This window comes from Chelonoidis abingdonii, chromosome 1 (genome assembly GCF_003597395.2).
Source record: "Chelonoidis abingdonii isolate Lonesome George chromosome 1, CheloAbing_2.0, whole genome shotgun sequence".
Lineage (NCBI taxonomy): Eukaryota > Metazoa > Chordata > Testudines > Testudinidae > Chelonoidis > Chelonoidis abingdonii.
In genome coordinates this window covers 11,853,637-11,880,974 of record NC_133769.1, presented here as the reverse complement: position 1 = coordinate 11,880,974, position 27,338 = coordinate 11,853,637, and the positions used below count along the sequence as shown (strand labels likewise).

At 54.6% G+C, this 27,338-nt stretch overlaps 1 protein-coding gene across 3 annotated transcripts in view; it reads left to right on the top strand.

Annotated features, from left to right (window-relative positions):
- SBF1 (SET binding factor 1) overlaps window positions 1-27,338 on the top strand; it is a 150,034-nt gene that overhangs the window by 99,636 nt on the left and 23,060 nt on the right. For 2 of the 3 annotated variants that reach the window (XR_012655569.1, XM_075064079.1), the window contains exons 3-22: window positions 1,296-1,433; window positions 1,700-1,828; window positions 5,188-5,298; window positions 8,993-9,098; window positions 9,732-9,864; window positions 11,386-11,494; window positions 12,789-12,902; window positions 14,029-14,106; window positions 14,880-14,993; window positions 20,138-20,266; window positions 20,559-20,657; window positions 21,436-21,640; window positions 22,788-22,900; window positions 23,500-23,649; window positions 23,996-24,064; window positions 25,040-25,198; window positions 25,447-25,706; window positions 25,963-26,135; window positions 26,403-26,476; window positions 26,793-26,988. Coding sequence is in view for 2 of the 3 variants with exons in the window: in XM_075064079.1 (XP_074920180.1) it covers window positions 9,845-9,864; window positions 11,386-11,494; window positions 12,789-12,902; window positions 14,029-14,106; window positions 14,880-14,993; window positions 20,138-20,266; window positions 20,559-20,657; window positions 21,436-21,640; window positions 22,788-22,900; window positions 23,500-23,649; window positions 23,996-24,064; window positions 25,040-25,198; window positions 25,447-25,706; window positions 25,963-26,135; window positions 26,403-26,476; window positions 26,793-26,988 (2,062 nt within the window). In the remaining variant the exon portion in view is untranslated. Of the gene's footprint in view, window positions 1-1,295; window positions 1,434-1,699; window positions 1,829-5,187; window positions 5,299-8,992; window positions 9,099-9,731; window positions 9,865-11,385; window positions 11,495-12,788; window positions 12,903-14,028; window positions 14,107-14,879; window positions 14,994-20,137; window positions 20,267-20,524; window positions 20,658-21,435; window positions 21,641-22,787; window positions 22,901-23,499; window positions 23,650-23,995; window positions 24,065-25,039; window positions 25,199-25,446; window positions 25,707-25,962; window positions 26,136-26,402; window positions 26,477-26,792; window positions 26,989-27,338 lie in introns of all 3 variants that reach the window. The other variant, XM_075064086.1, reaches the window with a different exon arrangement.

Below are 27,338 nucleotides of genomic sequence, written 5' to 3'. Positions count from 1 at the left end.
CGCCCCTGACTTTTAAAAAAATCCAGTTCTCTGATTGGTCCTCTGGTCAGGTGTTTGGTTCCCTTTGTTCACCCTTTACAGGCAAAAGAAAATTAACCCTTACCTTACCTATCTACTTATGACAGGCGTACCCTCTATTGCAGTGGTTAGCAACCCTTCAGAAGTGGTGTGCCGAGTCTTCACTCTAATTTAAGGTTTCGTGTGCCAGTAATACATTTTAATGTTTTAAGAAGGTCTTGTTCTATAAGTCTATAATATATAACTAAACGATTGTTGTATGTAAAGTAAATAAGGTTTTTAAAATGTTTAAGAAACTTCATTTAAAATTCAATTAAAATGCAGAGGCCCCGGAGTGGTGGCCAGCACCTGGGTATGAGTGCCACTGAAATCAGCCCATGTGCTGCCTTCGGCACGTGTGCCATAGGTTGCCTACTCCTGCTCTATTGGATCCACTATTCATTTATCAGTGCATTGTGCAGCCTGTCCGGTATAGTGCCAGATAGGTAAGAGGCCCCACCCCCAGGAATTTACCGTGCAGCATGCCTTCTTGGAGTGCCTCTTCCCTGTCAGCTGCCTGGGCCTCGTCTGCATGCAGCTGCCCAGGACACTGATTAAATGGTTCCAACTGACTCTCTTAGATGAGGGGGAGAGGCAGCTCTAGTTTAGACTCCATAGCCAGGTTCAGCTCAGGGCAGACCAGTGTGCCTGTGAACGGCAGCCCTGCCTCCTGGATGTCAGACTCTTGGCACAGCTCTCTTCTGCCAGTCTGGCCAAGTGAGATCTTGCAGCTCTTCTGAGACAGTAGGGGAGGCCTCTTGGTCTGAATGGGAACAGGTGCTTCTGCTCAGCCTGTTATCCTGGGCGTCCTCTTCCGTTGCCTGCATTCTAACAGTTGCCCTCAGGGCTTCTCTAGGGTGGGTTTCTTCATGTCTTTTGGAAGATGGTTATGCTGCTTGGTGCTCTGTGTGTATATAGAAAGGGACTCCGTCATGAATGCTGGCCACTGCTCCCTGCTGGCAACTCCAGCTGAGCCATGCTCGTCTGTCTGAGCCCACCAAGTACTTGACATGTTAGATAGGTAAGAAACCAGACTACCTGCCCTGAGGAGCTGACACTCCAGTGGCTCTGTTCCTTCATGTACAGCCCCTCCAGGAGCTCTCGACATGCTGCATAAGTGTGTGGGGGAGAGGGGCTGGGGGAAAAGGAAATGGGTCAGCCTGCATCCACCTGCCCCCGAGCAGGCTGTACAAGTCGGCCCCAGCTGACCATTGTGTTCTCCCCTTCGCCTCTTGCAGTTTTGTCAGCCGAGCGGTTGGCAGCTCTTCACCGAGCGGAATCCCCCCACCTTCTTCGTCGCTGTGCTGACGGACATCAGCTCCGAGCGGCATTACTGCGCCTGCTTCACTTTCTGGGAGGCTGTCGAGAGTGCCCAGGTAATGTCCTCTCGGGGGGCGGGGGGAGGCTGCCTGTGGAAGTGTTGAGGGGATGTTTCTGAGCAGGCAGCTGTGAGCAAAAGCCCCTTATGAGAATTGTGGTTTCCCATTGCCCAGGCTGTGTGTACCCAGCACTCCTTTGTCAGAGGAGGGCCATGATCTCCTGTAGTACTTGCCTCACATGGTGGTGTAGCTGTCTGAGGTGGTGGTGGGTGTCTGTCCCCTTTCAAGTCCCTGCAGTGTGTCTGATTTGTCTCTCTCCCCAGTCTCAGAGCTACTCAAGGAATGGTGAGGAGGAGGAAGAGGAGTCGTCATCCCTTGTCCAGCCTGCGCAGCTCTTTGCTCCTAAGAGTTTGGTGCTAGTATCACGACTGGACCATACTGAGGTTTTCCGGGTAAGTGCTGCATTTGGGGGGGAGAGGGTGGTGTCTGGATTCTCTGGGGACTTTCCCTTGCATTGATTCCTTGGCCCTTGGAACCACTGTTAGCCAACTCTTCTGCTTCTGAGAATTGGGGCATATAAGAGAGAGCACCAGTAGCAGCAGTGGCCTGTGGGATTTACTGCTATGGTGCCTGCTCTGACCTTCTACTTATGTGCAGCAGTTACTCAGGGCCATCTGTGTAGCTTATTCTGATCCCTCCCCAAGCTGTCAGGCTGTGGAGCTGCAAGGTGAGGACTTGCCTGGGCTGGGCAGCTGGCAGCCTTGCCCTGCCTCTCAGTAAAATTCTAAGCACAAAATGTTCCTGGTGGAGCCTTATCTCCCATCTTTATATTCTTTATGCTTGCTCTGTTATGGGGCTGTAAAAGGCTTGGAAAGGTGCAAGTTACAGCCTGGCTTGTTCCCAAAACACAGCTTGGGTGCGTATGATCGAAGTGTCAGCAGTGCCTTGCTTGCCAAGGGAGGCATGTGATTCTTGCAGCTGGATGGACTGGCTGACCCCTCTTGCCATTCTCTTGGGCCAAATGGACAGAGCATGTTGAAGTCCACAGGGCCTTGCCCTTGTACTGTGAGCGTGCTGGCTGGGAAGCAGTGCTCACATGCAGTCTGTCAGTATGCTCGCTCCAGACGCATTGGTAAATGGCCGAGAGACTAGTGACTGTTCTCATCTTCAGTGGGAAGGTGCATCTATGGAGACTGCCAGCCCTGGTACCTGGTGTAGCCAGGTGCTTAGACTGAAATAGAGCATTGCATGCTGGGACATGCAGTCTCCTCAAACCAGAGACCTGCGCTGAAGGAGGCCACACTTCAGTCATCCTGGAGTGATGCCTTAGCGTGGTGGCTGTGTGCTTGGATTGGCTGTTGTCATTCCCCAGGTCAGTGGGTCTGTCCCTCCTGATAGCAGTAAGACCTGCTGTGGTTTTTTGGGGAGAGGGGTTATAAAATTTCTGGGGTTGGTCTGATTAGCTCTTCCTCTGACCTGCTGTCTTGGTGCTGTATCTGTCCAGAAGTGCATTCCCTATTTTGGGGTACTGGTCGCCCCTCCCTTGGTGATGTCCAGGGTTCCTGAGTGGCACAGCAGCTTGAAGTTTTCTGAACAGTAAGAATGTTGTGCTGTGCTGCATGTCCCAAAGTGGGGGGAAGCACCTTGGGGGCTTAGCTGGCAGAACTGTCTGAACAGCTGCCAGGATGAGAATCTGGCAGACCTGAGCAAGAAGCCACAGAGTAGATGTTCTCTAAGTGTGAAGTTCTCCAGGGCTCTGTTTTTCCTGATTCCTCTATGTGGGAGGCTGAGATCACCATTAGCCAGTCAGGGAACCTCAGGCTATGATGGCCCTGTCCCTCTGCATGTATTGGTCCCAGAGACGAGACCTTGCCATGCTGGGAGAGTTCTTTGTGGGGCTGTGCAGCACGGCATTGTAACCTTTCTGTGAACAAGACATCTGGGTAATCAGGTAACCAGGCGAGCCCAGCATAAAAGCTAGGCAGAGATCGATGCAGGAACTGGTACCTCGAGTCTATCTCACCATGCAGGAAACTTTTGTCAACAGCATCTGTTCCAGTGCTTTATTCCCTTATGCTGGGCTTTCCAGGGGTGTGTGTGACAGAACTTCTCCTTAGAATGTGAAAAGACACAGAATAAACAATTTGAGGATGTAGGCAGTGCTCACGTGACCAGCTGGGACTCTGGAGTTAATGCTTTATCCAACTGGTGGAGACTCTCGGTCGATGCCTCTTAGGACTTGCACAGTGTTTCGTGGGATCATTCAGATTTTGGCAAGGTGAATCCCTATTGAAGGGCCCTGAAAAAATGCAGGGGACATGAAATGTCATTCTCTTGCAGTGCACAAGACCTGCTGGTAGAACTGTGGAACAGATACTTCACCCTACAGTAGCCGTGATAGGCTGGGGGTCAGGAGGCAGCCTGAGCTGGAGATCGGAATTTGAGGTTCGCTCTCTGACCCAGCAGGGATGGGAAGGGCTGTGGAAAGGAAGCTCCCAGCCCCAGGTGGGTGGGGGAAGGGTCCTGTGGTGCCCATCTTCGGGTGGTAAATAACCAAATGGAATTGAAGAGCAGCAAAGGTCATACAGTGCCCTTGCCTGTGCGGCATGTGGAGCGAATTCTGGGGGCAGTGTGTCCTGGCTCTCATTGGAGGCTGCACTGAGGCAGCTTGCAGCACTTCTCAGCTGCAGCACACCTGACTGCCCTGCAGTCTGACCAGGGCTTCCCTCCACATGCCTGGGTTGTTTTTGTTGGGAACATGAGCAGTGTTTGCACAGTTCATTTGGCTATGTGATTATATTGCTCAGTCACTTGAGCTCTCTAGCTTATTAATTCCTGGGGGCAGATAAGCAGCAAGAGTTTCTTATCCTCCTGCCCTGTTGAGGCTTGGAGTTACATCAGTTTCCCCGTTTGGTTAGGGTCTGATGACCAAGGAAATGCACCTAGGATGGTGTAAGTGTCCCGTGGAGCCTATTGTTTTCACAGCGCAAGCCAGTTCTCCCTCACGCTGCCCTTGCTCACTCTCCACTTTGGTTAGATAGTAGTTGCAAGGTCTTATTACAGCATATAGTCTAGATCTGTCCATCCCAGTGAGTTAGCCTAATGCTGGGCTGGGACATTCCCTTCTGTCCCGAGTGGGTCAGGCTGCTTATGCACTAAACCACGTGTCTTAGCTGAAGATAGATGTGCGTTGGGTCCCAGATGCATCTCCTGAAAGTTAGAACTGCCCGCAGTGCTGACCACTAGACAGTGCTGTCTTTTCATGAGACTTTTGATGTAAACCTGCAGAGTTGTCGGGCTAGGTGCAGAGGCTCTGGAACTCTGGCACTAGGGCTGTCCTCCTCCTGGACGACTCTTGGATTTTCTTCTCCCCCAGTGCTGACTGAAGCAAAGCCACAGATTGAAGTGCACTGTTGGTGGTGCTGGAGGTCAGCATGGTGCCACCGGGAAACCAGTAGCATCAAGCTGGGGCCTGTCCTGCTGTCTGTGCCTGAGATTGCACCCCATGGACAGGGACTGTCTCACTGATTTGTAAAGAACTGTGTGCAATAAATACACAATTCCTTGTCGGCAACAAGGGTTGCAAATGTCACTCTGAAGTGTTTGCAGCAGACAGGCTCCAAGTCCTGGCTGGACCTGAACACACTGTCCGCATGAGCAAATGCTGGGCGTGCAATGGTTAGCTCCGTGTGATTTGCTTGGAGCCCTAGCCAGTACCTGTGTTTCAAAAGAGCGGCCTCCCATGCTGTGCTCAAGTGGCTTGTCTGCTTCTTGCTGTGGACACACCTCAGTGCTCTGCTTGCTCCTCCAGAACAGCCTGGGTTTGATTTACACCATCTACGTGGATGGGCTGAGCGCATCGCTGGAGAACGTCATTGGAAACCTCTTGACGTGTACCATCCCCATTACAGGGGGAGCTCAGGTTGGTACCTGCTCATTTCTGTGCCCTCTTGAACTTGCCTTTCTCTCCCAGTGTGTGAAATGGCAGCAGCTCATCCAAAGCTGGAGATATGGGTGGGGAATGTTTCTATCCCTGCTCTGCTCCAGGCTGCGATGGGAATCGTGGGCGGTATCACTGGCCGCTGGTTTCCTGGGATCAGCTGTGAAGCCGGTTGGGGACAGTGCACTAAGGAGGAGGCTACAGCTGCACTGCAGGTGGTTGAATGGTTAGTGCAGGCAGTGGCTTCCCATGTACTAGGGATGGAACTGCAGCAAACCACCTTAAGCTGCCTCTGTCTCTCCCCACTGTCTTAGGGCAGCCTGGCTAATTGGTTAGGTAGGGCGTCTAATTACAGTACGTGCTTAGCAAAGGGTGGAAATTGGCCATGGTTGGAGAGCCCCATCTCAACTCCCTTCTTGTGGTACCCTCTTGTAAAGTATCACCTGAAAGCACAGCATGGCTTGGCCATCAATTAACCTGACCTCCCACACGGACGAATCAGTCTGAGAGCAGTTGCCATGCCCTGGGCATGCATGCAACCAGCAGAGATTCTGTTTCTCCATTATGCCCCGTCTGTCACACACAGCTGCTGCAGAGCCTAGCAGCCACAGTCCATTGGTCAGAGCTGAGACCACCCAGCTGTGCTGGATAGGCTGAATGGGACTAACGTTTACTGTGGGGAAGGCCTGGAATCCCCGCTTCAAACAGTCTCACGTGGGAATCTGGTCTCATGCTTGTTCCCCAGCAGTCTGAGGAGAGGTCTGGCTTATGCTCAGAAATAGGACTGTAAAAATGGCCCCTCCTTGTCATGTTCACTGATCATCTCAGTCACTGACCAGAGCAAATATTCCTGCAGCGCCCCTCCTGCTCCAGGAGAGCCAGCTGGGCTGCACTCTGCCTGGAGCCGGCAGCAGAAGGGGCGCCCAAGAAGTGATGACATAGCTTCTCAGCCAGCGTGGACATGGCCCAGCTGGATCTGGAATCCTGGCAGGGAGGATTAGGAGGCGGCACTTTTAGCCCTGGGTTCTCATGAGGTGGGGTGTCTGCATGGTTAAGGTTCTTGACTACGATCCTAGAGGTCGTGGGTTTGAGTCTCGCTCAGTGTCTCACAGAAAGGCCACCGCCTGTTCACCCAGCTGATCCGTCAGGTGAGGGCAATCAAAGGTGGTCGATGTGATCCTGGGCACATCGCTCCTTTGTCTACTACTGACTAGGAAACAGATGTGCCTTAACTGCCTCAGCTCAATAAGCCATTGGCTCAGGGGAACTTAGACTCTCATGCTGCACTGACACATGGCAGCTCAGCCTGGATGCAGCGCTTCACTCCTGCAGCTCAACCTGGGCACAGCGCTTCAGTCCTGCAGGGGTTGAGTTATATCCTGCGAGCTGCTTTTCTGAGCTCCAGTGTGCTCAGCATGAAATCACCAAGCGTCCTCCCCAGGATCCCTCTGGGTTGGCTGCAGCCTCTTGCCCTGCACCCACAGTGCAAACTAGTGAGCCCCCAGAGGCCATGGGGATCCTTGAGTTGCAGTGTGCCCTAGTCCCAACAGGGTCTCTGATCTGCTCAGTCAGTCAAGCCAAGGGACCTTGGTGCCTAGAAGCACCAGATGGGGCCCCCACCTTGGGTGCTATGGCACTCTCTGAAGAAGGGGGTGCAGCCTGTGAGACCTTCTCTGTAGGCATCCCTAGGATGCCTGTAATGCAGAAGTGCCACCTTCATAGTCTCTAAGCCACTGGGCTTGGGGCTTCCTTCCCGGTTAGCCTAGAAGCATGCACAGGGCATGGAGGGGCCTTCCTGGGGTGAGGCTGGAGGTTGTATATCAGCCATGCTTAGGCCCCACAAAAGGAGAAAGGGGACATTCTGTTTGTAAGCCACGGAAGGAGGAGGCTGCATGCCACGTGCCCAGGGCTCCTCTTGACAGTCTGGGGTGAGAGGGTAGCCCTCCTGCAAGTGTGCTGGGTGCAGCTGACCTTGGCCAGGTTCCTTGTGGGCAAGCTGTGCAAACAGGTGGATAAGGATTGTCGAGTATCTGAGGCTCAGTGAGTGACATGTCTCGGAGCCTAGAGTGCTCCTGGGAATGGACTGTGGCCTTAGCAGTTGGTCCATCTCAGTGCTCACAGACCCTGGGGTGCTGGCGTTAGGGCAGTTTGAAGATGGTTCCGCCCGTTCTTGCACTTTGCTTCCCCCCCCCCGCCCCCGCTGTCTGGAAGGGCTCTTTCTAAATGTTGTGATGTGGCTTTTGCTGTGTCTGTCTGCACATTCCCTCCTTTGGGGGTTCAGGGCCCCGTTCACTGTTGGCTTTGGTGTGATGTATGCACGTCTCTCCTTGTTGTCCAGCTGTGCTGCAGTGTTGTGCGTTTCTAACTGACTGTGCTATCTCTGTCTGTCTCTATCTCAGCCTGACGTGGAGGACGAAATAGCGGTATGCACACCTTTTCTTTCATGGGTCTGTCTCCACTGTAACATTCCTCCCTTGGGTGTTCAAAAGCTGCACATGTTCGGCCCCTGCAGCTGCTGGGTCAGCATCCCCCACAGAGAGTGGGAGGGGAGACTTGGGCACCGTGCATTTCCCCAGCCCAGGCAGTGCAGCCCTGGTTGTGCACATGGCTGTGTGTGTATGTTAGGGAGGCAGGTGACCATGCACATGGGCCACAGAAGAAGGGGTTACGTGTCCTGGGACCCAGTTGAGTGACATCAGAGTTAGTATACTCTGTTCTCACCTCCTGTTGAATGCACAAGGTCCCAAGTGTTTTTTGGGAGAAGTCCTGTTGCGTTCTCTGAGGGCCAAGGCTGTTCCTTCCCCTGTGTGCGCCAGTGAAGTTTTAAGGGGCCTCTGAGGTGGTGCAGTGGCCAGGAGGGAGCCTGCCAGGTAAATGTGGTGACGCTAGTGTGCATGAGCATTGCTGTAGAAAGCTGAGCAGGGAGATGGAGAGGAGTCTCTTGGGGGAAGCTGCTTGCTTAGGGAGTGTGATCAATAGACCTGAAGTCCTGAGATCGTACAGGCTCTGAACCAAGGCCAGGAGCCCATGGGTGGGTGGGAGTCCAGGCTCTGGGGCAGGGGAAGAGCTCAATACAGGCTTAAAATAAATGGTTGCAAAAAGGGGAGGCTATGCTGATCCATCCAGCCTTTGTCCCTCAGACCAGTCCGGAGCAGCTGGTGCTCCCCTCTTCCTTGCGCAAGGCACTGTACCTGCAATGAGATCTCATGTGTTTCTGGTGACAGGGCCGGGCAGTGCTGTACTGACTACTCCAGTTGCTGCGACACTGACACTGCCTGTGCTTCTGGGCGTGCCCAGGATATCCCAGTGAAGTCCATCCCATAGGCTGAGTGCTAAGAACAGTTGTAGCTGTCTTGGGAGTGGCTCTCCCTCACAGGGGCAGCACTGAGTCAGGCAGTACCTACGTATCTGCGGGTGCAGTCACACTAACACCGCAGCTGGGAAAAACGCAGTAGCCTATGGTGCACGGCCCTGTGCCACCACACAAGATACAAAGCCGGACGATGTCCCTTTGGCCCCTGCATCCTGTCCTGTCTGTCGCTGGGTGAGCCCAGCTACTTCTGGAGTTTGGCCTTCCACTCTGAGGTGGTAGGTGGGAGCTGGCTCCCTGTGATGCCTGTGCTCGTCTGTTACTTGGCCTGAATCCCAGTGACTGGTGTGTTTCTGTTTCTTGCAGAGGACGATCTCTCTAGGGGCAGGCGACAGGCAGGTGATCCAGACGCCCATCAATGATTCTCTCCCCGTCAGCAGCTGCAGCGTAGCACTGCTCTTCCGGCAGCTTGGTGAGACTCGGCCCCGGCCTCACCTGCTCATAGGGACAGGTTCTGAATACCGTCATCCAGTGCCCTAGTGCTGCCCCCAATGCCATACTCCTGACCTTGACTTATCAACTCCGTGCTCCATCCCCTCCACCCCCACATCCGACCGAATCTCTCCATCTCACGCTGCTTCCTTCTCTCAGGAAGTGAGGGGGAGCCTGGCAGTTGTGCTCTGGTTGTGGCCCAAAACTGTGGATCCATTCAGATGCCATGTTAATGGGCACTGACTGAGCACCAAGGCAGGGTCAGCAGGAGAAGGCAGGGCTGGGTCTGAGCAGCTGCAGGCCTTTCTGTGCAGGGATTTGTCTTCCAGCTGCTCTCACTGCGTGAGTTAGCTGGTCCTAGCACTGATTCAGAGGTGACAGGAGGTTTAGTAAATGACTGACGCACTCTGTGTCCAGTGAATGGAAGAGGAAGTCCCGTCCCCATGCAGCAGGAGGAAGGGGCAACAAGGAGTGGGGATGTGGGGGAAACTGTTGGCAGCCTGTTTGGTGGGGTGAGAGAGCAGGCACTCGTGGGACTCTAGCAGGACTCTGGTGCTGTACTTGGGAAGAATCCACCTGCAAGCGCTGAATGCTCTGCCCCTTCTCCCCCCAGGGATCACCAATGTGCTGTGTCTCTTCTGTGCTGCACTCACCGAACACAAGATCCTGTTTCTCTCCAGCAGTTATCAGAGACTCACAGATGCCTGCCGGGCCCTGCTTGCGCTTATGTTCCCCCTCAAGTACAGGTGAGGGAGTGTCGAGTCCACCTGACACATGGATGGAGTAAAGCTACGTGCTGAAAAGGGGCTCGACATCCTGTGCAAAGCCTGTCTCTGGCTTGCCAGATTGCCCTGTCTCCATCCGTGCACTAATGGTGGCCAAGTCCCATGGCTAGTGTGGGCTGATTACTGTAGGCCAAGCACTGTCGGGGATGGCCAGGTGAAATCAAATCAGAGACATGTTCTCTGGATGCACTGAAAGCTCATGTCCATGGCTTTAGAGGCGTCTATAATAATTAAATTTCTCAGCAGCAAAATAACACGAATAACCCCAGCTTTGCACCCCCTGAGGAAAATTTGGGCTCTAGACTATCAGAGAGGGAGTGAGTTTCAGCGCTGCAGGCCCCTGCCAGCTGCTTTCTCCAAGCCCAAGGAGCTGTGAGCATGAACTGATTGCAGCTGCCACATGGCCTCATGGTGAGAGCGGGGGATGTCTCAGGTAGCCAGGCGTAGTTCAGCAAGGTGCTGCAGATGCCGAGTGTGATCAGCTCTTCCTGAGCTCAGTAGAGGCTTTGCACTTACAGGATTGGGCCCTTAGGAGTTCCCCTGTGATACACTCCATGCCGAAGTCACTGTGCAGGCAGTGCAGATCTCCAGAGACCTGAATGAATGGGGTAGAGGAAATCAGCAGAACTCCAGGAGCCCCCAGAGCTGCCCACCCCGAGTGGCCCTCCCCAGAAAGAGTGATTACGTACAGGGCACTTGTCAGTGAGACGGCTGGGCGCCGTGCTCACCCTACTCTGAAGGGGAGATGTTGACTGTCTCAAACATCAGAGGGGTAGCTGTGTTAGTCTGGATCTGTAAAAGCAGCAAAGAATCCTGTGGCACCTTATAGACTAACAGACGTTTTGGAGCATGAGCTTTCGTGGGTGAATACCCACTTCATCAGATGCATGTCTCAAACAGTGACCTGACTTCCCTTCCCGGCCCAGGACAAAGCTGTGTGCACCTCTCCCAGCTAGGGTAGTGAAGATAGATGTGTCATTGTCGCTGCTAGCTGCCTGCTCTGGTTCCAGTCTGCCAATACCACTGGAGAAGGGTTCTTTATATTTAAAATATAAATATATTCCTTTGGCATTTACACCCCCGCCCCTTGAGCTGGAAGCACTGGACATGGGCTCAGGCTGACTGTAACTTTAGAGTCAGATAACGTGACTGCGGGTCCCTTTCCAAAGCTAAAGCCGTCCTAGCTGTGAGGTGCACGCACAGTTCAGAGTGCCTGCCATGGCAGAAGGGCCTTGACACCGCTACTCACTATCCACTGGCCATTAGCGTGGTCCCATCATGGGCCAGGTTTGTTCCTTGTGCTATCTGCCCCAGGACTTTCACCAGTCCGGTTTGAAATGGCTTGTGTGATGTGGGGGACTATTGCACAGTCCAGGTGGCTCTGGAGTCTGGCTTGGCCAGGGTGGAGCAGGGTCTTGCAGCCAGGCGCTGGGCCCAGCGTAGCTTCTGATTGGCTGTAGTGACGATCTGCTTTGGTTACAGTTTCACGTACGTGCCCATCTTACCTGCACAGCTCCTTGAGGTGCTCAGCACTCCAACGCCCTTCATCATCGGTGTCAGCTCCATCTTCCAGTCGGAGACGCAGGAACTGGTGAGGCGCTGCGTAACTCCGTCTGTGCAGTAACTCTTCCCCTCCCCCTACATTGCTGCAGTCCTTCTGGGTCCGAGCTCTTGAAGAAGAGGCAAGAGGTCATGTGCTAGTGGGAATGGGAGTGCGGGGATGAACAAACCCTGCTGGAACAGGCTGCACTTGTTCAGTCAGACCAGCTGGGGTTGAGATCCAGGCATGTCTTTCAACTCAAGCAGGGCTGGGCTGGGGCTGGACTTGCCTGAGACTTGGTCCTGTCTACATGACGGTGACTGAAGATGCGATAAGTTCTGTAATTGAGAAGGCTATGTGGCACTTACTGTGCTTTGAGCACCTGGTTTGGGTTTAGGGCTTGTCTACACTGGCAGCACTTAAGCACTGCTGGAGCAGCGCTTCAACGTGGCTTGTGTGGTCACAGTGCAGTGCAGGGAGAGAGCTCTCCCAGGGCTCGAAACAAACCACCTTCATGAGGTGGGAGTAGCTCCCAGCGCTGTGGCATGTCTGCATGGGCGCTTTACAGCGCCGAAACATGCTGCACTCAGGGGGGGGTATTTTCACACCCCTGAGCGAGGAAGTTGCAGCGCTGTAAATTGCCAGTGTAGACAAGCCCTTAGTTAAGTCAGTTCTAAGCTAAACTGAAATAAGCCTGATTTGAACCGAAAGAAGAGTGCCTGCTCGGCCTTTTGAACTGCTTCAACTGAGTTGGTTTAAAATTACCTGTTAATCCAGCCAGCTTCATGTAGACAAGTCTGTGGGTGCTGCAAGATTGGCACTGGTGTTTCATTTGGTGGGGTCAGACTGTCTCAGTGAGATGTAAAGCCGAGGTTCAGATTCCTGGTGAGATCCCCTGGTACTTCCCCTAAGAGTGCAGCTGTGAACACTAGTGTCCTGGCAGCACCCTGATTTGTGCAGTTCCTGCTCCCCTCTGCTCTTAGGTTCAGACGGAAATAGTGGTGGTTCCTCCTGTCCTATCCTGGTGTGCAGTGTTCCTGTGGCTGTTACACAGCTGCTGCACTTCACCCCAGCAGGTGACGTGATCCCTAGGCGTATATCGTATGTCAGCAAGTGCTCAAGTACCGTGGCAATGGGCACTGTGTAAGAAGTTATGGGGATTGTAAAGTGCTCTGGGCTCTACCAGATTGTGTGTGGGGAGGCTGTTAAGTACAAATCCCTCCCCACCGCAAAAAAAAAAAAAAAAAAAAGACTGCAGCTCCTTTGCTGGGTCACTCAGCTGGGTGGGGAGCACTCCAGAAAGCCTGTCCTGTCTGTGTGCTCATGCCTGCCTCGCTGCTTTCAGTTGGATGTCGTCGTAGCAGATCTGGATGGTGGGACGGTGACCATCCCAGAGTGCATTCACATCTCCCTGCTCCCTGAGCCACTGCTCCATCAGACACGAGAAGCCCTCTCCATGGTAAGTGTGGGACTCCAGGACTGGCTCGGCTCCACTCCTTGGTCCCCTTCCCGTCTCAAGAGGTTCCTGATATGAGGGTGAACATAGCACTCGAGGCATGTAGTCAGGACCCTGTGGGCAGATGTTGGAAGTGAGATCAGGCACAGCAGCAGAGCCTGAATAGGGAGTCTCCCACATCTTGCGAGGTTGTGATCATATCACTTGAGGCTTGTCATGCTTCCTTCCTCCCCGCAGGGCACACTGGGGTGCTGGGGTTTGGCACATGCAGTTGCTTCAGGTTTCTGGGAGTCTTGTGAATGGTCCTCACTCTCCAAACAGGAAACCGCTCCAGCCCTGGAGCTCCTTGCATGGGTGCTAGCTGGTCCCAGAGGGGCTGTGACCCTGGGCAAGATGGCCTTAGCAGCTCTCGCTGATGCTGATTGCAGAATGTGGCTCCAGGCAATCCCCTGCATTGGTGCCTTTCTGGGGTCTGTCAATTCAGTCAAGACAGAAGAATCTGTCTGCACCGAGGAGCCAGGCCTCTGATCCAGCAGCTGCTGCTCTGAAGTTGCAGTGCACCTGGAGCACAGCACCTCAGCAACGTTGGTCAGAAATGGAAACTATTCTTATTATGGGGAGCTACTGATGGAACAGAGCTCGAAGCCAAAACAGAGAGGCGATAGTGGGCAGGGTCATGGGAACTTCCCGGAGCTCCCATCCCCTCTCCCAAGCCAGGTGACATGTCTGAGGAGTCTTCTTCAGGGCCACAACCCTTGGCAGTGCCCTGTGAAGCTGCAGGGAGCTATCTGCCAGATCTGTAAGGCAGAAGAGACCGTCACATTCATCTAGTCGGACTTGTGTGATGCAGGCTATAGAATTCCATCTTGCTATTCCTGCCCCAGTCCAAAGGCACTGTGGCCTGCAGGCCTCTTCAGGTCTGGTCCCCAAGGCTGGCAGGACCATGTCTCTCTCTGGACCTGGTGCTCTTTCTAGTGAATGCCCGTTCCCAGGGCTCACTACAGGGCAGGGCCCAGTGCTGGCTGCTCCGTGGTCCATTGAGGAAGTCCTGGCCTCTTCCAGCTGTGGTGGTAAACTTCCAGGGAGCTAAGGCCCCCTCTCTGAGCATGCTCTCCTCTTGACTCTTCAGATCTTGGACCCTGAGTTGGAGGTAGCAGACTTAGCATTCCCCCCATCAACCGTGTCTGCCTCCTCGCTCAAAATGCAGGTGAGTCGGGGAGCCGAGAGGGGCCTGGGAAGAAGCGTTTGTACTTGGGTGTGTCCCTTCTGAGTGTCCATTCCTTGGGCGTGGGATTGCAGAGGAGCTGCTTTCCCTGCTGGGGTTGGGAGGGGCTGTTCTTTATTTCCATGGCCAGGAGCAAGGTGGGGCTGAAGCTTCTGTCTAGGACCAGTGCTGGTTAAGGAGCCGACTAGGGTGACCAGATGTCCCCATTTTGGGGTCTTTTTCTCCTAAAGGCTCCCATTACCCCCCACCCCTGTCCCGATTTTTCATATTTGCTGTCTGGTCGCCCTAGAACTGACAGTGGTGCTGCAAATAGCTGGGCTGGAGATGATGTTTACAGGGCCAGAGAGGAGGGTTCCCCATTGGCCTCCATGCATATGGAGCTCCCTAGCTCCCTGCAGGAGCTGGAAATCACCCTCATCTGGTGCACTGGGGACAGCTGCTACAGCAGACACTAGCGTTACAGGTGCACTGAACTATGAAGGGCCTGTTTCACTGTGAGCAATGTAAGGACCTCCCTCTGCCTCTGCTCTGTGCAGAGGGAGGGGGCATGGGTTTCCTTCCCCCCTCTCCATTCTATCCCATCCCCTGCTTTCCTCCAGTCATCTCTTCGTGTTTCCTGGTTGGCAGGTGCTGGGTCAGAGCCCATCTCTTCCTGAGGAGGCATCTCCGCTGCCAAGTTTCTGGCTCCATCCTCTCAGGCTGCTTCCTCTGCTTTCCTCTCAGTGCCTTACTGTTCTGTCCTTCTCTTGCTTCAGGACAAGGAGATCCGAGCTGTCTTCCTCCGTTTGTTTGCACAGCTGCTGCAGGGCTACCGCTGGTGCCTGCACATCATCCGAATCCACCCAGAGCCAGTCATCCGCTTCCACAAGGTAAGGCAGCTGGTGGGTGGGGGGGATTTCAGACGCATCAGTGGAGCCAGAGCACAGAAGGTCCCAGGGTAAATACTTGGATGGTCAGAGCAACCAAAAACCCAGGTACTGCAGGGGGCAGTGAGAGTAACGTGGTATGGGAAACACCTACCTCTGAGAGCTTGTCTGTAGGGGGTGGCTTTCACATTGCCTTTTGGGTTAAAATGCCTTGTGCCCACAAGACACAATTCTTTTTTCCAGTTATCTGGCCTTTTGCGAAATGGATAATTCAGTGTGGAAATGGATTAAGTTCATTTTGAGATGAGTTAATCTGGAAAAAGGTTTTGTGTGGATGCAGCTCTATTTCAGGTGATCTTTCCTGCCACTGGCAGTCCTCCCACTGCTTCCCACATTGATTGCTTCACATCTGGATGGACCTGTCTCCTTACTTGTGTTCTCTCTATTTGTCTGGGATCATGTTGACTGGATGTCACCTCCCCCATTTAAATGCTGGTGCACAGCTATGTGCACCACAGTTACACACTCCTGGAATTGCATACTCTTCTCCTGTGTGGACCCATGCAGAGATCATGGGTTGCCCTGAGGGCTGGGAAGAGGAGACGGTCCAGTCTTGCCTTAGCAGCAGCTACCAGAGAGCCAATATTGTGAGCCTGTGTCGAAGCAAATCCTGGAGATGGATCACTCCTGGGGCAAGGTCCCATGTTAGAACAAAGGAAAGGAGGGCCAGTAGAGTTACAGAAACCCTAGGATAGCCGCAAGACCTTCAGGAATGCTCCCAGCACTTGCCCTCTACTGTGAGCTGCACCATGTTTTTGCCCAAGAGGCCACCACTGAATTCTGGTATGTTGTGGACGGCACCCAGGAGTGCAGACCCCAATCAGGACTCCAGGGAGGAGGAAATTTCCCAGCAAACCCAGGATCACTTTCCCACACAAAAGTCTGAGGAAGTGATGTCTCCCAACACCCAAGTGGTCTCCCACCACAATAGTGCTGGAAAAGGATCACTGCCAGTGAGTGGTACGTGCTATCACAGAATCAGAAGATTACGGTTGGAAGAGACTTCAGGAGGTCAACTAGTCCCACCCCCTGCTCAAAGCAGGACCAATCCCCAACTAAATCATCCCAGCCAGGGCTCCTTCCTTAAAAACCTCTAAGGAAGGAGATTCCACCACCTCCCTAGGTAACCCATTCCAGTGCTTCACCACCCTCCTAGTGAAATAGTTTTTCCTAATATCCAACCTAGACTTCCCCCACTGCAACTTGAGACCATTACTCCTTGTTCTGTCATCTGCCACTGAGAACCATCCTTCAGGTAGTTGACGGGTGCTATCAAATCCCCCCTCACTCTTCTGCAGACTAAATAAACCCAGTTTCCTCAGCCTCTCCTCATAAGTCATGTGCCCCAGCTCCCTAATCATTTTCGTTGCCATCTGCTGGACTGCCTCCGATTTGTCCATGTCCTTTCTGTAGTGTGGGGCCCAAAACTGGACACAATAAGAGGAGAATAATCACTTCCCTCAGTATGGTGGCAACGCTCCTATTAATGCAGCCCAATATGCCACTTGTCTTCTTGGCAAGGGCACACTGCTGACTCATATCCAGCTTCTCATCCACTGTAATTCCCAGATCCTTTTCTGCAGAACTGCCGCTTAGCCAGTCAGTCCCCAGCCTGTAGCACTGTGTGGGATTTTTCTGTCCTAAGTGCAGGACTCTGCACTTGTCCTTGTTGAACCTAATCAGATTTCTTTTAGCCCCATCGTCCAATTTGTCTAGGTCACTCTGGACCCTATCCCTACCCTCCAGCATATCTACCTCTCTCCCCAGCTTAGTGTCATCCTTGAATTTACTGAGGGTGCAGTTCATCCAGATCATTAATGAAGATGTTGAACAAAACTGGCCTCAGGACCGACCCTTGGGGCACTCCGCTTGATACCGGCTGCCAACTAGACATCAAGCCGTTGATCACTATCCATTGAGCCCGACGATTTAGCCAGCTTTCTATCCACTTTATAGTCTGTTCTTCAAATCCATACTTTTAAAACTTGCTGGCAAAAATAATGTGGGAGACCTTATCAAAAGCTTTGCTAAAGTCAAGATATATCACAACATATTTTATATATATTACAACATCATTGTATAAGGGAGTTTAACAAACTTCATCCCTCCTTTCCCACCACTGTGCTCAAAATGGCATCTGCACTAGAGCATTTAAGCTCTACAGCTGCAATTTTTCTGAACTATTCATACCCACAGTCATCAGCCTCACTGAAAACTACCTAACCATCTCCAAGCTCACCCCAGACTGAGGAGGGTCCTACAGGAATGATATAGAGATATGCTTGGGCCTCATTTTAAAGTCCAACCTGAACCTGGACCCGGACCCAACCCAAGAAGAATCATTTTCAAAACCGACCCAGTTCAAACCTGACACTTCCTCCCTCACACCTGTGCCACAGCAGCTGCTGTTGCTTCATCCTTGGGGCTTGGCCTGGTAAGGGATTCCTGTGCCCATGATCTATCAGTGTTGCAGCAGCTGTTTTCCCTGCTCCAGCTGACTGCCACTCCCTTACTGTGCTGTGCACACTGCAACTGCAAGTGATAGTTTCTGCCGTCGCCATTCTACACTCCCAGGCGAGAACAATAGGCAGAAGCCCTGCACTTGTGCATGTTTGGGACCATGTGAGCTACTTTGGCAGTGTTATGGTCCATAAAGCGTGCATTGTTTGTTGTGATTTACATTCCACTGGTTTCACATGTGCACAGTAAAGTGCTTTATTTGCCCTGTTTTATGTTTGATAAAGGTTATTTCTAACTAAGGTTCTGTGGTTTAGAATTGCACACAGGCCATCAACACAATAAAATGCCCTTTCATAAATCATTACTATGCTTTTCCATGCTGCGTACAAACTTCCATTTCATACAATCCTGCCAGTGACTAACGCAATCTGTACCTGGTGCATTTCAACATCTGAGCTCCTAGCCTTGAAGGAGGCACACTGGGCAACATGCCCCCATGGCACTAGTGATTTGCTGGTTTGCAGAAGCAGCCTCTCAGGCTGTAACTTTCCAGAGGTCTCTGCCCCTTTGCCTCCCACCCATCAGTGAGGTGCTTTCTCTTACCCTCTTAGATGGTGGCAAAATACAGCAAGCAGCTCTCACAGAAGATAGATATTGCTCATCACCAGGCTCCTGCACTTCTCTTAGCCTTCCAAACACATGCTCCGTTGTCCCTCTGCAGCTGAGTCTCCCAGGATGATGTTGGAAATCATAGCACTATTAATGTCCATAGTGGTCCTGGGAGCAAAGGTTCCCTTTGTCATTGAAGAAAGGATCCTGGCACCACGGACCTTTCCAGACTCGCCCCCCGTGTATTAATACTGGTGAACCTCCCCCAGTGAACAGCCATGGAGAAATACCCGTTTCTGTTGATGAACTCTGAGGTCTGATGTGGGGGGCAAAGAATAGGCACATGGGCCCTGCTGGTGGCCCCAGTACAGTTGGGGAACCCCAACAGTGCAAATCCACTAGTAACTTCCTGTGTGCTTGGTCCTGGGCATCAGTGCCCTCTCTAGCAATGCATCCATCCCTGACAACCGCCCCAACAGTTGGTCTGCCAGCACCCAGCTGGTCAGCTACAGACATGAAGCTGGAGGCGGTGAGCAAATGGTCACATGCTTCTCCAGGTCAGTGTGCTGTGGCTCCAGGGTGAGCTCTGCACAGATCTCTAGGAAAGTGGCCTTTGTCGTCCTGAAATCCTGCTGCCACTCCACATTGCTGCCCTTTCCTAGCTGTCGGGGCTCGTTTCCCGACCCCAGAAACGACACCCTGAGAGAAGCTGGTCCAGGAAATGGCCATCCACAAGCAGCTCTTTGATTTCATCCTCCACCACTCCTCTCCCGAGATTAGTTCGGCGGCATGATGGTGACTCCTAAAGTCATCCAGCTGCGTGACCGCAAATGCAAGTGAGACGACTTATGCGTATTAACAGCTGTCAGGATGGCTGCAGGCAGCAGTGTTCTCTTCATGCCAGCTGACAACAGTTTGAAAACGGCGGTGGCTCACAAGGGACAGATGAATTGTGGGATGCCAAGAGAGGAACCATGGGAATTTGCCCCTTTGCTCCCAAGTTCCAGAAATCTAGTGGCTTCACAATGGTCTGCAAAAAAATCCCAGACTAAGCAGCTGCGCAATGCACCATGGGACACCTGCCCAGAATGTTGTATGCTTGTTTAAAAAGCAAAACAAAAAATGCAGTGCCATGTGAATGCACTGATTCCAAAGGAATTCAGATACAGCCAGCTCTGTGGACACACTTATTCAGATTAGTTATTCCACAAAAACCTCCATGGCTGGACAAGCCCTGAGTCTGTGTGCTCCTCAGTGTAGCGTGAAGGGAGGGATCGGCAGCAGGGTGGTGCTGTGCTGTTAGGGAGGCTGTCTACTGGATGAGATGTGAAACGACCACTCCAACCTTGGTGTCCTGGTGTATTCCATTCTGTCCCCTGCACTCCCTCTGGAGTGCATTGGATACAGCATTGCTCCAGTCTCCAACGCCACTGCTTTCCTGTGTTCCATCACCGAGGCGGCCGTGTTTGAACTGGTGCCTGTATGTGGATGGCTGTAAAGGCCATGGAGAACTGTTGGATTGAGGAGTGCAGCATTCAGAGTAGGGGCCTTGGGACCAGGAACTCCTGAGCTCTGGCTCTGCCATGCGCTGCTGTGACCCCCAGGTTCTAATCCATACATCTCTCTCTCTGGGCTTCCATGTCTGTAAATGAATCTAATTCTGACGCACTCCTCAGGGCTGTGAAGAGGAGGAAGTGTTCAGGGGGCCATTTATACAGCCCCACCTTGTACATTATGGGCAAATAAAGCCCTGCCCAAGGGTCTGGATCTGAAATAGACACCACATCACAAGCAGGCTTGGGGAAAGGAAGGCTCATGGCTGTGCACACATCCTGCTAGTTCCCCCAGCATGGGGCTGCGGTCTGGAAAGTTGTGGGCTGCCACCATTGGCTCCTGCTCTTTTCCACCTCGTTGCCTGAGAGCCCGTGATCCGTTATGGTGATAGCGTGGTGCTGCGTCTGGCTGGCTCTGAGACTCAGGTCCGTCTGCTAATGGCTGCCTACTGTTCCTTGTTGTAGGCAGCCTTCCTTGGTCAGAGGGGGCTGGTGGAGGATGACTTCCTCACCAAGGTCCTGGAGGGCATGGCGTTCGCTGGCTTTGTGACCGAGAGGGGTGCCCCATACCGAGCAATTGACCTGTTTGATGAGGTAAGAGGTGATTCGGGGGCAACTCCTTCCTTCCCTGGCTGGCAGCCCTCAGTAAATAATCAGGGGCTGCAGAGCATGTCTGAGCTCTTGCTTTCCCCTCCGAGGGACTGAGGAGTGAGCCAAAGATGTCAGGGGAGCACCCTCGGCCTGCTTGCTGCAGCGCTCTGCATGGGCTGGGAGCAGCTGAGGAGCAGCCTGAGCTGGGGCAGCCCTGGCACTAAGGAGCATAGCCAACATGGCACCCGTGCTCCCACACAGGAGGCTGCCCCTCATGCCTCTCCTCCACCCTCAGCTGGTCGCCTATGAAGTGAAGCGGATGCGTGCTGAGGAGGGGAGCAAGCAGAAAATACTGCGGCACATCAAGGAGCTGGCAGAGCAGCTCTATAAAAATGTAAGTGCCGAGGGCTGGGCTGTGGGTTGGGCAGGGGACAGTGGGGTGTCTGGGGGTGGGAATAAGGTGGACGTGGGAGCCTGGCACAGGGGCAAAGCCTCCCTATGAGTAGGGTCAGGGGCCCCCACTGAAGGAGGTGCCATTCCTCCTTCACCTCTGCTGCTGCATGCCTAGTGCTGGAGCTTCTTCTCTTTGGAGTACGTTCCAGCCCTGTGCCTCAACCCTCGTCTGCTGGCCACAGGTGGAGGTGGCCCAAGGGGAGTTCAGTGACTGACTGTTCTTGGAGCTGGCCCAGGTGGTTTGAATTGTCAACCCATTGCTGCCTGGTTCTCTCTGGTTTGGAGGGACCCTGCATGCATGGGTGCAGGGTATTCACAGTAATTCCTCCCCCATGTGTCCCAACTGGTCTGGAGGATCTGGCCAGCCACCCCTTCAGCCTTCAGACTGAGGGCGCCCTGCTGAGACAGCCTCTGGAGCACGACAGCACTGCCCTCTCTGGCCTAAGGTCACCGTTGGACTTGCGAGGGCACTGCCCTGCTGCAGAGGGCTGAGTTCCCTACCTGCCCAGCATGTTCAGGCTCTCCCGGCCCTATTGTGTGGGTGGCTCCGGAGAGCATAGTGCATCTGTGCCTGAGCCAGGCAGTCTGCGCCTGGTGCTGGAGGGCTCCTGGTTTGTAACCTGTGGGAAGGGCTGGGCCTTGGTGCTGGGTGCAGTTCCCCAGGGACACAGCATAGCACATCTGTCCTGGAGAGTAACCGGCTCCCCTTGCTGGACTAGGAGAACCCATACCCCGCAGTGACAATGCACAAGGTGCAGAAGCCCACAGATGGCTGCCACCTGCGCCTACACCAGAGGCCTTTTCCCCGCTTGGACGAGGGGACAGTCCAGTGGATCATCGACCAGGCCACTGCCAAGCTGCAGACAGCCCCCCCGGCTGTGAAGGCGGAGAAGAAGTGTATGGTGCCATCGGGACCCCCCATTGGTATGTCTCCCAGGAGGGGCACAGCCTCACGGTAAAGGGCCATGTGAGGGGGGAGCTTTGCCTCAGCACTGCCAGGCTTACAGCTCAGTATGGGCACCACTGGCCTCTCCGCTGGCAGCTTAGTTGGATTTCAAAGCCTGGGGTGGAGAAGGCTGCAGGGGTCTGTCAGCGAGGAAGGGCTGGAGAGATGGTTCTTACATGTGGCTGGGATTCCCCGCAGCCTCGAGCTGAGGTGGGGAATACAGAGGCTGGGGCGTGGCCCCATTGTCAGCCCAGAGGCTTAGCCGAGAACTGGGGGCGGGTGGTTAACCATGTGCTGGAGCTGCTCATGCCCACAGGGAGCCTTTCAGGTGAGATGGGGGGGCTAGGCCTGAATTTAGGAGAGTCTGCTCCCTTTGTGTGCCCAGCTGGAGATGCACCCACAGCTCCCAATGCAGCCCCCTCAGATGGTCCAACCCAGGGTGCCTCAAATTGGGCACCCAAAGTCAGTGGAGTCTTCTGAAAGGGTGATCCTAGATCTGCAGGGCCAGCATTGATTGGGGAGGTGAGCAGCTTGCTGTGCGTCTCTGCTTGTGCTTGCTCAGCTCTGCCACTACAGAAAGCCATTCACTTCCAAAACAATGTGCTTAGTGTGTAAGAGTGGGAGCGGGGAGCCAGGACTGCTGGGTCCTGTTCCTGGCTAGGCCCCTGACTCGTCATGCCCTGTGACAAGCCACTGTACCTCTTTGTGCCTCAGTTTGCCTAGCTGTGAAATTGGGCTGCTGCCCAGCACTGCAGGGTTTATTGAATTGCTGACTGTGAAGTCCTGGGCACCCCAGGGACAGAAGGCACGGTAGAGCCAGTGTTCTCATTTCCTGTATCCCCCTTGCCCTTTACCGCTAGTCCGAGTCCATGGAATCAGGAACCATGTCCCTTGGGGATCTGTGTCACTGAGGCTGCTCATCTCCACCGTAGCCAGTTGGGCCATGCTATCCGCTGGAGAGGGAACAGGAGAGATCCATGCGGGAGTCAGAAACCCAGAGCCCCTGCCGTCCCAGAGCAGGACAAAGAGATGGGCTGGCTGTGCGGCTTGCCTCCCTCAAAGGGGGACAGGCCAGCCTCCCTCACCTGCTCCTGCAGTGTAGTGACTGGTGGCTTTTCTCCCCAGCTGCCATCATGGAGCGCAATGGCAGTGCCCTGGCCAACAGCGCCCGCCGCCTGGAGGTGGTCAGGAACTGCATCTCCTATGTCTTCGAGAACAAGATGCTAGAAGCCAAAAAGGTGAGGGCCCAGGGAGCCGGTAGGTAAAGGGGCGGGTGTACGGAGAGACAGGACACAGCCCCTGGCTGCTCTACATCTCTGCCATCCCATCACACAGAGCTGGTCTGTGTCCAGTCCTCCATCTGCCTAGGCTGCCCCCCACCGCCTCACACGCTCTTCGTCAGCACGCCTCTTGCCCATTGTGCCGTGGAGCCTGGCTAACTGCCGCATTTAACCAGTGTGGGCTGGCAAATCTGGGATGCTGTGGCCACTGTCTGGTTCTGCCTCCACCTGGGACTGTCCTGTGGAGATGGCTAAGACAGGGACTGGGCTCCAGTGAGTGTTCTGTGCAGCTGCATTTTACTTACCAGGATGTGGGTTTGCAGTGTGGGTCATTGCGGCACAGGGGGCTCAGTGTGTCACCTCTGCCTGTGCTGACTACCCCAGGGTGTGTGGGTGAGTTGTCTGTGAGTTTCCAAAGCATCAGGCCTTGCAGCAGGCACTCTATATCCTACATCCATCTCCAGTTGCTACCAGCTGCCCTCCAGCCTGTAATCCTCAGCAGGGCCTGGACAGGAAGCTTGGTACAATCGGTCTACCCTCTGCTCTTCCTCCTGCAGCTGCTTCCAGCTGTACTAAGGGCCATGAAGGGCCGAGCAGCCAGACACTGCCTGACTCAGGAGTTGAATCTGCATGTGCAGCAGAACAGAGCTGTACTGGACCACCAACAATTCGACTTCATTGTCCGTGTGATGAACTGCTGTTTACAGGTACCGTGTAAAGGGGCTGGCTGGAGCTGTGGTGGGACGAGGGCTCACCAGGGCTGCTGCCATCACACCCTTGGATTCCTTTGGGGGGCTGATGCCTTGTGAACAAGGTCCTCTCCGGGATGCTGGAGAAGCCGGCACAGCTCTGTCCTGGAGGGTGCTTGAGGCGGAGTGTGGGTGGAAGTCTACAGTTCTGGGGCTCTGCGGTGAATGCCAGTTCACCCCTCTCCAGAGCTGCGGAGATGTGGTTTGGGGGCAGTGTTGGGGGTCTGTAGTTCTGGGGGTCTTACAGTGAATGCCCCTTTCTCCAGGGCTCTGTGCTAATCTCTTCTCTCTCCCCCCACCCCAGGACTGCACTGCCATGGATGAGCATGGGATTGCAGCAGCACTTTTGCCACTAGTCACTGCTTTCTGCCGAGTAAGTATCCAGTGCAGCCTGGTGCATGCTGCAGATCCTGGCAGAAGGGCCTCGTGTCTGCCTGGTTGGAACTACGAAATGACTGCAGAAAGCGCCAATGAGCTGTGCCAGTGCAGGGACTGGTCTCTCGGGGGGAGGGTCACCCCACAGGGCCATAGCTCAGGCAGGCGTGGAGGCTCCACTCTGCCTCCTGCCTCGGTCCTGTTGGGCCCAAAACCCTTTTGACTCCAACAGGTCTGAGAGGCCTTGCACTTAAGGCAGCCTTGAAAGGCTGTGGTGTGAGGAGAGATGTCAGCTCTGCATCCACTGGCCTAACTCCTCCCAGCCCAGGGGTGGCCACTCTGGGTATAGCTACAATGCAGTCAAAAACCTGCAGCTGGCCCGTGCCAGCTGGGCTCACAGGGCTTGGGATGAGGGGCTGTTTTATTGCTGTGTAGACTTCCGGCTTGGGCTGGAGTGCAGGCTCTAGGACCCTGCGAGGTGGGAGGGGCCCAGAACTCGGAAGTCTACCCCACAAGTTGCAGGTTTTTCATCGCAGTGTAGCCAGACCCTCTGTGGCAGCAGGAGCTCCCTGTTGGGGAGACAGAGCAGCAGTGGCTGGGCCTCTCTCAGGCGCTGCTCATCTCTAGGCTTGAGACCAGGGCTGTGGCACCCAGCTGCAGGGAGGTCAAGACAGCTGGGTCACAGAGGCCAGGGAGCATTGACCTTGATTCCCTCAGTCTCGCAGGAGCAAAGCTCAGTCTTTGCTCCCCAGCAGTAGAGGCAGTTTATTGTGGCATTAAGTGGGCATGCAGGAGGGGCAGTCAGTGCAGTATTACTTTATGCAGGGAGGGGGCTCAGTGTGTGTGGTGCCACTGGCTGGCCAAGGGCACTGCCTTTCCCAGCTGGAGCATAACCCAGTGTGGGTTAGCTGGGGGAGGGCCTGACATACAGGAGGCATCTGCACTGAGACCCTCTCTTCTCTCTGCCCCCCAGAAACTGAGCCCGGGCATCACACAGTTTGCCTACAGCTGTGTGCAGGAACATGTCGTGTGGACCAACATCCAATTCTGGGAGGCCATGTTCTACTGCGATGTGCAGAACCACATCCGAGCCCTGTACCTGGAGAGCAATGAGGAGAACCACTTGGATGAGGTGATGAGATGGCAGGAATACCAGCCCCAGGCCGTCCTGGCCCAGACCTCCTCATAGCTAGTGAGGAGGCAAGAACTGGCCTGAAGGCATGGGGTCTAGGGTGTGACCTGGCTTGGGGCTCCGGGGGAGAGATGGGGGTAGGAGGCCCTGATGAGAGCAGGTGCTTTGCTGCAGACACTGTGAGGTGGGAGCTGGCCCACGGGTTTCCTGCTCGGGCAAAGGGCTGATCTGTCCCCTTGCTCCATTAGGATGGCAAGGAGGGGCCTCAGGAAGAGAAATCTGCCCTGGAGATTGCGTCGGAGCAGCGGAGGCTGTGGCCTACCATGAGCCGAGAGAAGCAGCAGGAACTGATCCAGAAGGAGGAGAGCACAGTCTTCAGCCAGGCCATCCACTACGCCAACCGCATGAGCTACCTGCTGCTGCCCCTCGACACCAGCAAGAACCGGCTGCTGCGCAGCTCGGGACTGGGCGATGTGGAGAGCGTCAGCAACAGCTTTGTCACCAACAGGTAGCTGGCTGGTGGGCTGCGCTGGGACTGGGGAGGTGTGGGAACTACCACTGAAGGATCTGGGTGGGGAGTGGCGGACTGAAGTTGGCATGTGCTGCCAGGACCTGGAGGAGGCAGGCTGTCCAGGTTGGGGGTGGAGCTAGTGTTTCTCAGTCTTGGCCTGGTGCCTGGGTGAACAAGGCTGTCGGGGGTGCAGGAGAGAGCCCGTGTGTGCACCATGGTCAGGCTCACTCCCAGCCACATCTTCCTGTGTTAGCATTGCCGGCAGCGTGGCCGAAAGCTACGACACGGAAAGTGGGTTTGAGGATGCCGAGAGCTCCGACGTGGCCAACTACGTGGTACGCTTCATCAACCGCTTCGTGGACAAGGTGTGCACGGAGAGCGGCGTCACCAATGAGCACCTGAAGGGGCTGCACATCATGATCCCTGGTAAACAGCTTGTCCAGTATGGTGGGCTTACTGGGGGAGGAGGCTGGGTTTGTAGCCAGCGCTTTGCTGCTGTGAGTCCCCTCCAGAGCAGGGGAGGGGTGTGCTCAGGCACTGCCCACCGAGGGCTGTGCTCCCCCAGGAGGAAGTGGGGAGGCTGGCAGAGAGGCTGCAATAGGCCCGTGTTCTCTGTCTTCTGTTTGGGGCCTGCAGCCGGGACGGGACGCTCCTTCCCCGGAGGGTTAACTCTGCGTCTTCCTTCCTCTTCAGACATCGTGCAGATGCACATAGAAACACTGGATGCTGTGCACAGGGAGAGCAAGAGGCTCCCTCCTATTCAGAAGGTCTGTACTACCTAGCTGCACAGGGGCATCCCCTCCCTTCTGGGTTGCACCCCCTATGTCCTGCACCCTACGGGGGTGCAAAGGGGCCCCTCTGCCTGCATGGGCCTCCCTTCTGAGGTGGCTGGGCTGAGTCAGGAATAACCTTGTCTGCCCTGGGAGGGCAGGGGCCCAGTGGGTCTCCAGCAACAACTGAAGCAGCTCCATTGTGAGGCCCAGCTGTGAACCTCTCCCCGCTCCCCAGCCATCGTGGCTCTGTGTGGGAGGGAGCTGGGCTGTCTCCCATGGCTTTCAATCCTCCTCATGTTTGTCCCTGCAGCCCAAGCTGCTGCGCCCCAGCCTGCTGGTGGGTGAGGAGTGTGTCATGGAAGGGCTCCGCGTGTACCTCATGCCTGACGGACGTGAAGAAGCTGCCGGAGGCAATATTGGGGGCCCCCCACTACTCCCTGCTGAAGGAGCCATCTTCCTCACTACTTACCGCATCGTTTTCAAGGGTACCCCCACAGACCCGCTGGGTGAGGACCCTCCCTCTGCACCATGTGGCCTGGTGGGCCGGTTCCTGCACTGTTCCTCGGGGGGCCTCTGGCAGACCAGCCGTGGGAGGTGGAGGATTTGCCAGGACGGGGAATCCATCCTGGGTGGGGTTTCTGGGGTCCTGCCCTGCTGCTGACTGGACTTGGGAGGGAGGATTCTGCTGTTGGGGGCTTTTCACCTTTGCTTAACCAGAGCCCAGCGCCATTTAAAGCCAGCAGGAGTCCGAGCTGGTGAGTGGTTTTTCACTCGCTGGGGATCGGAGAATGGGCTGTGGCCAGAGGGGGGCTCACTCAGAGTACTGTAATGGAATTACCTTTTACAGGGGAGGGGC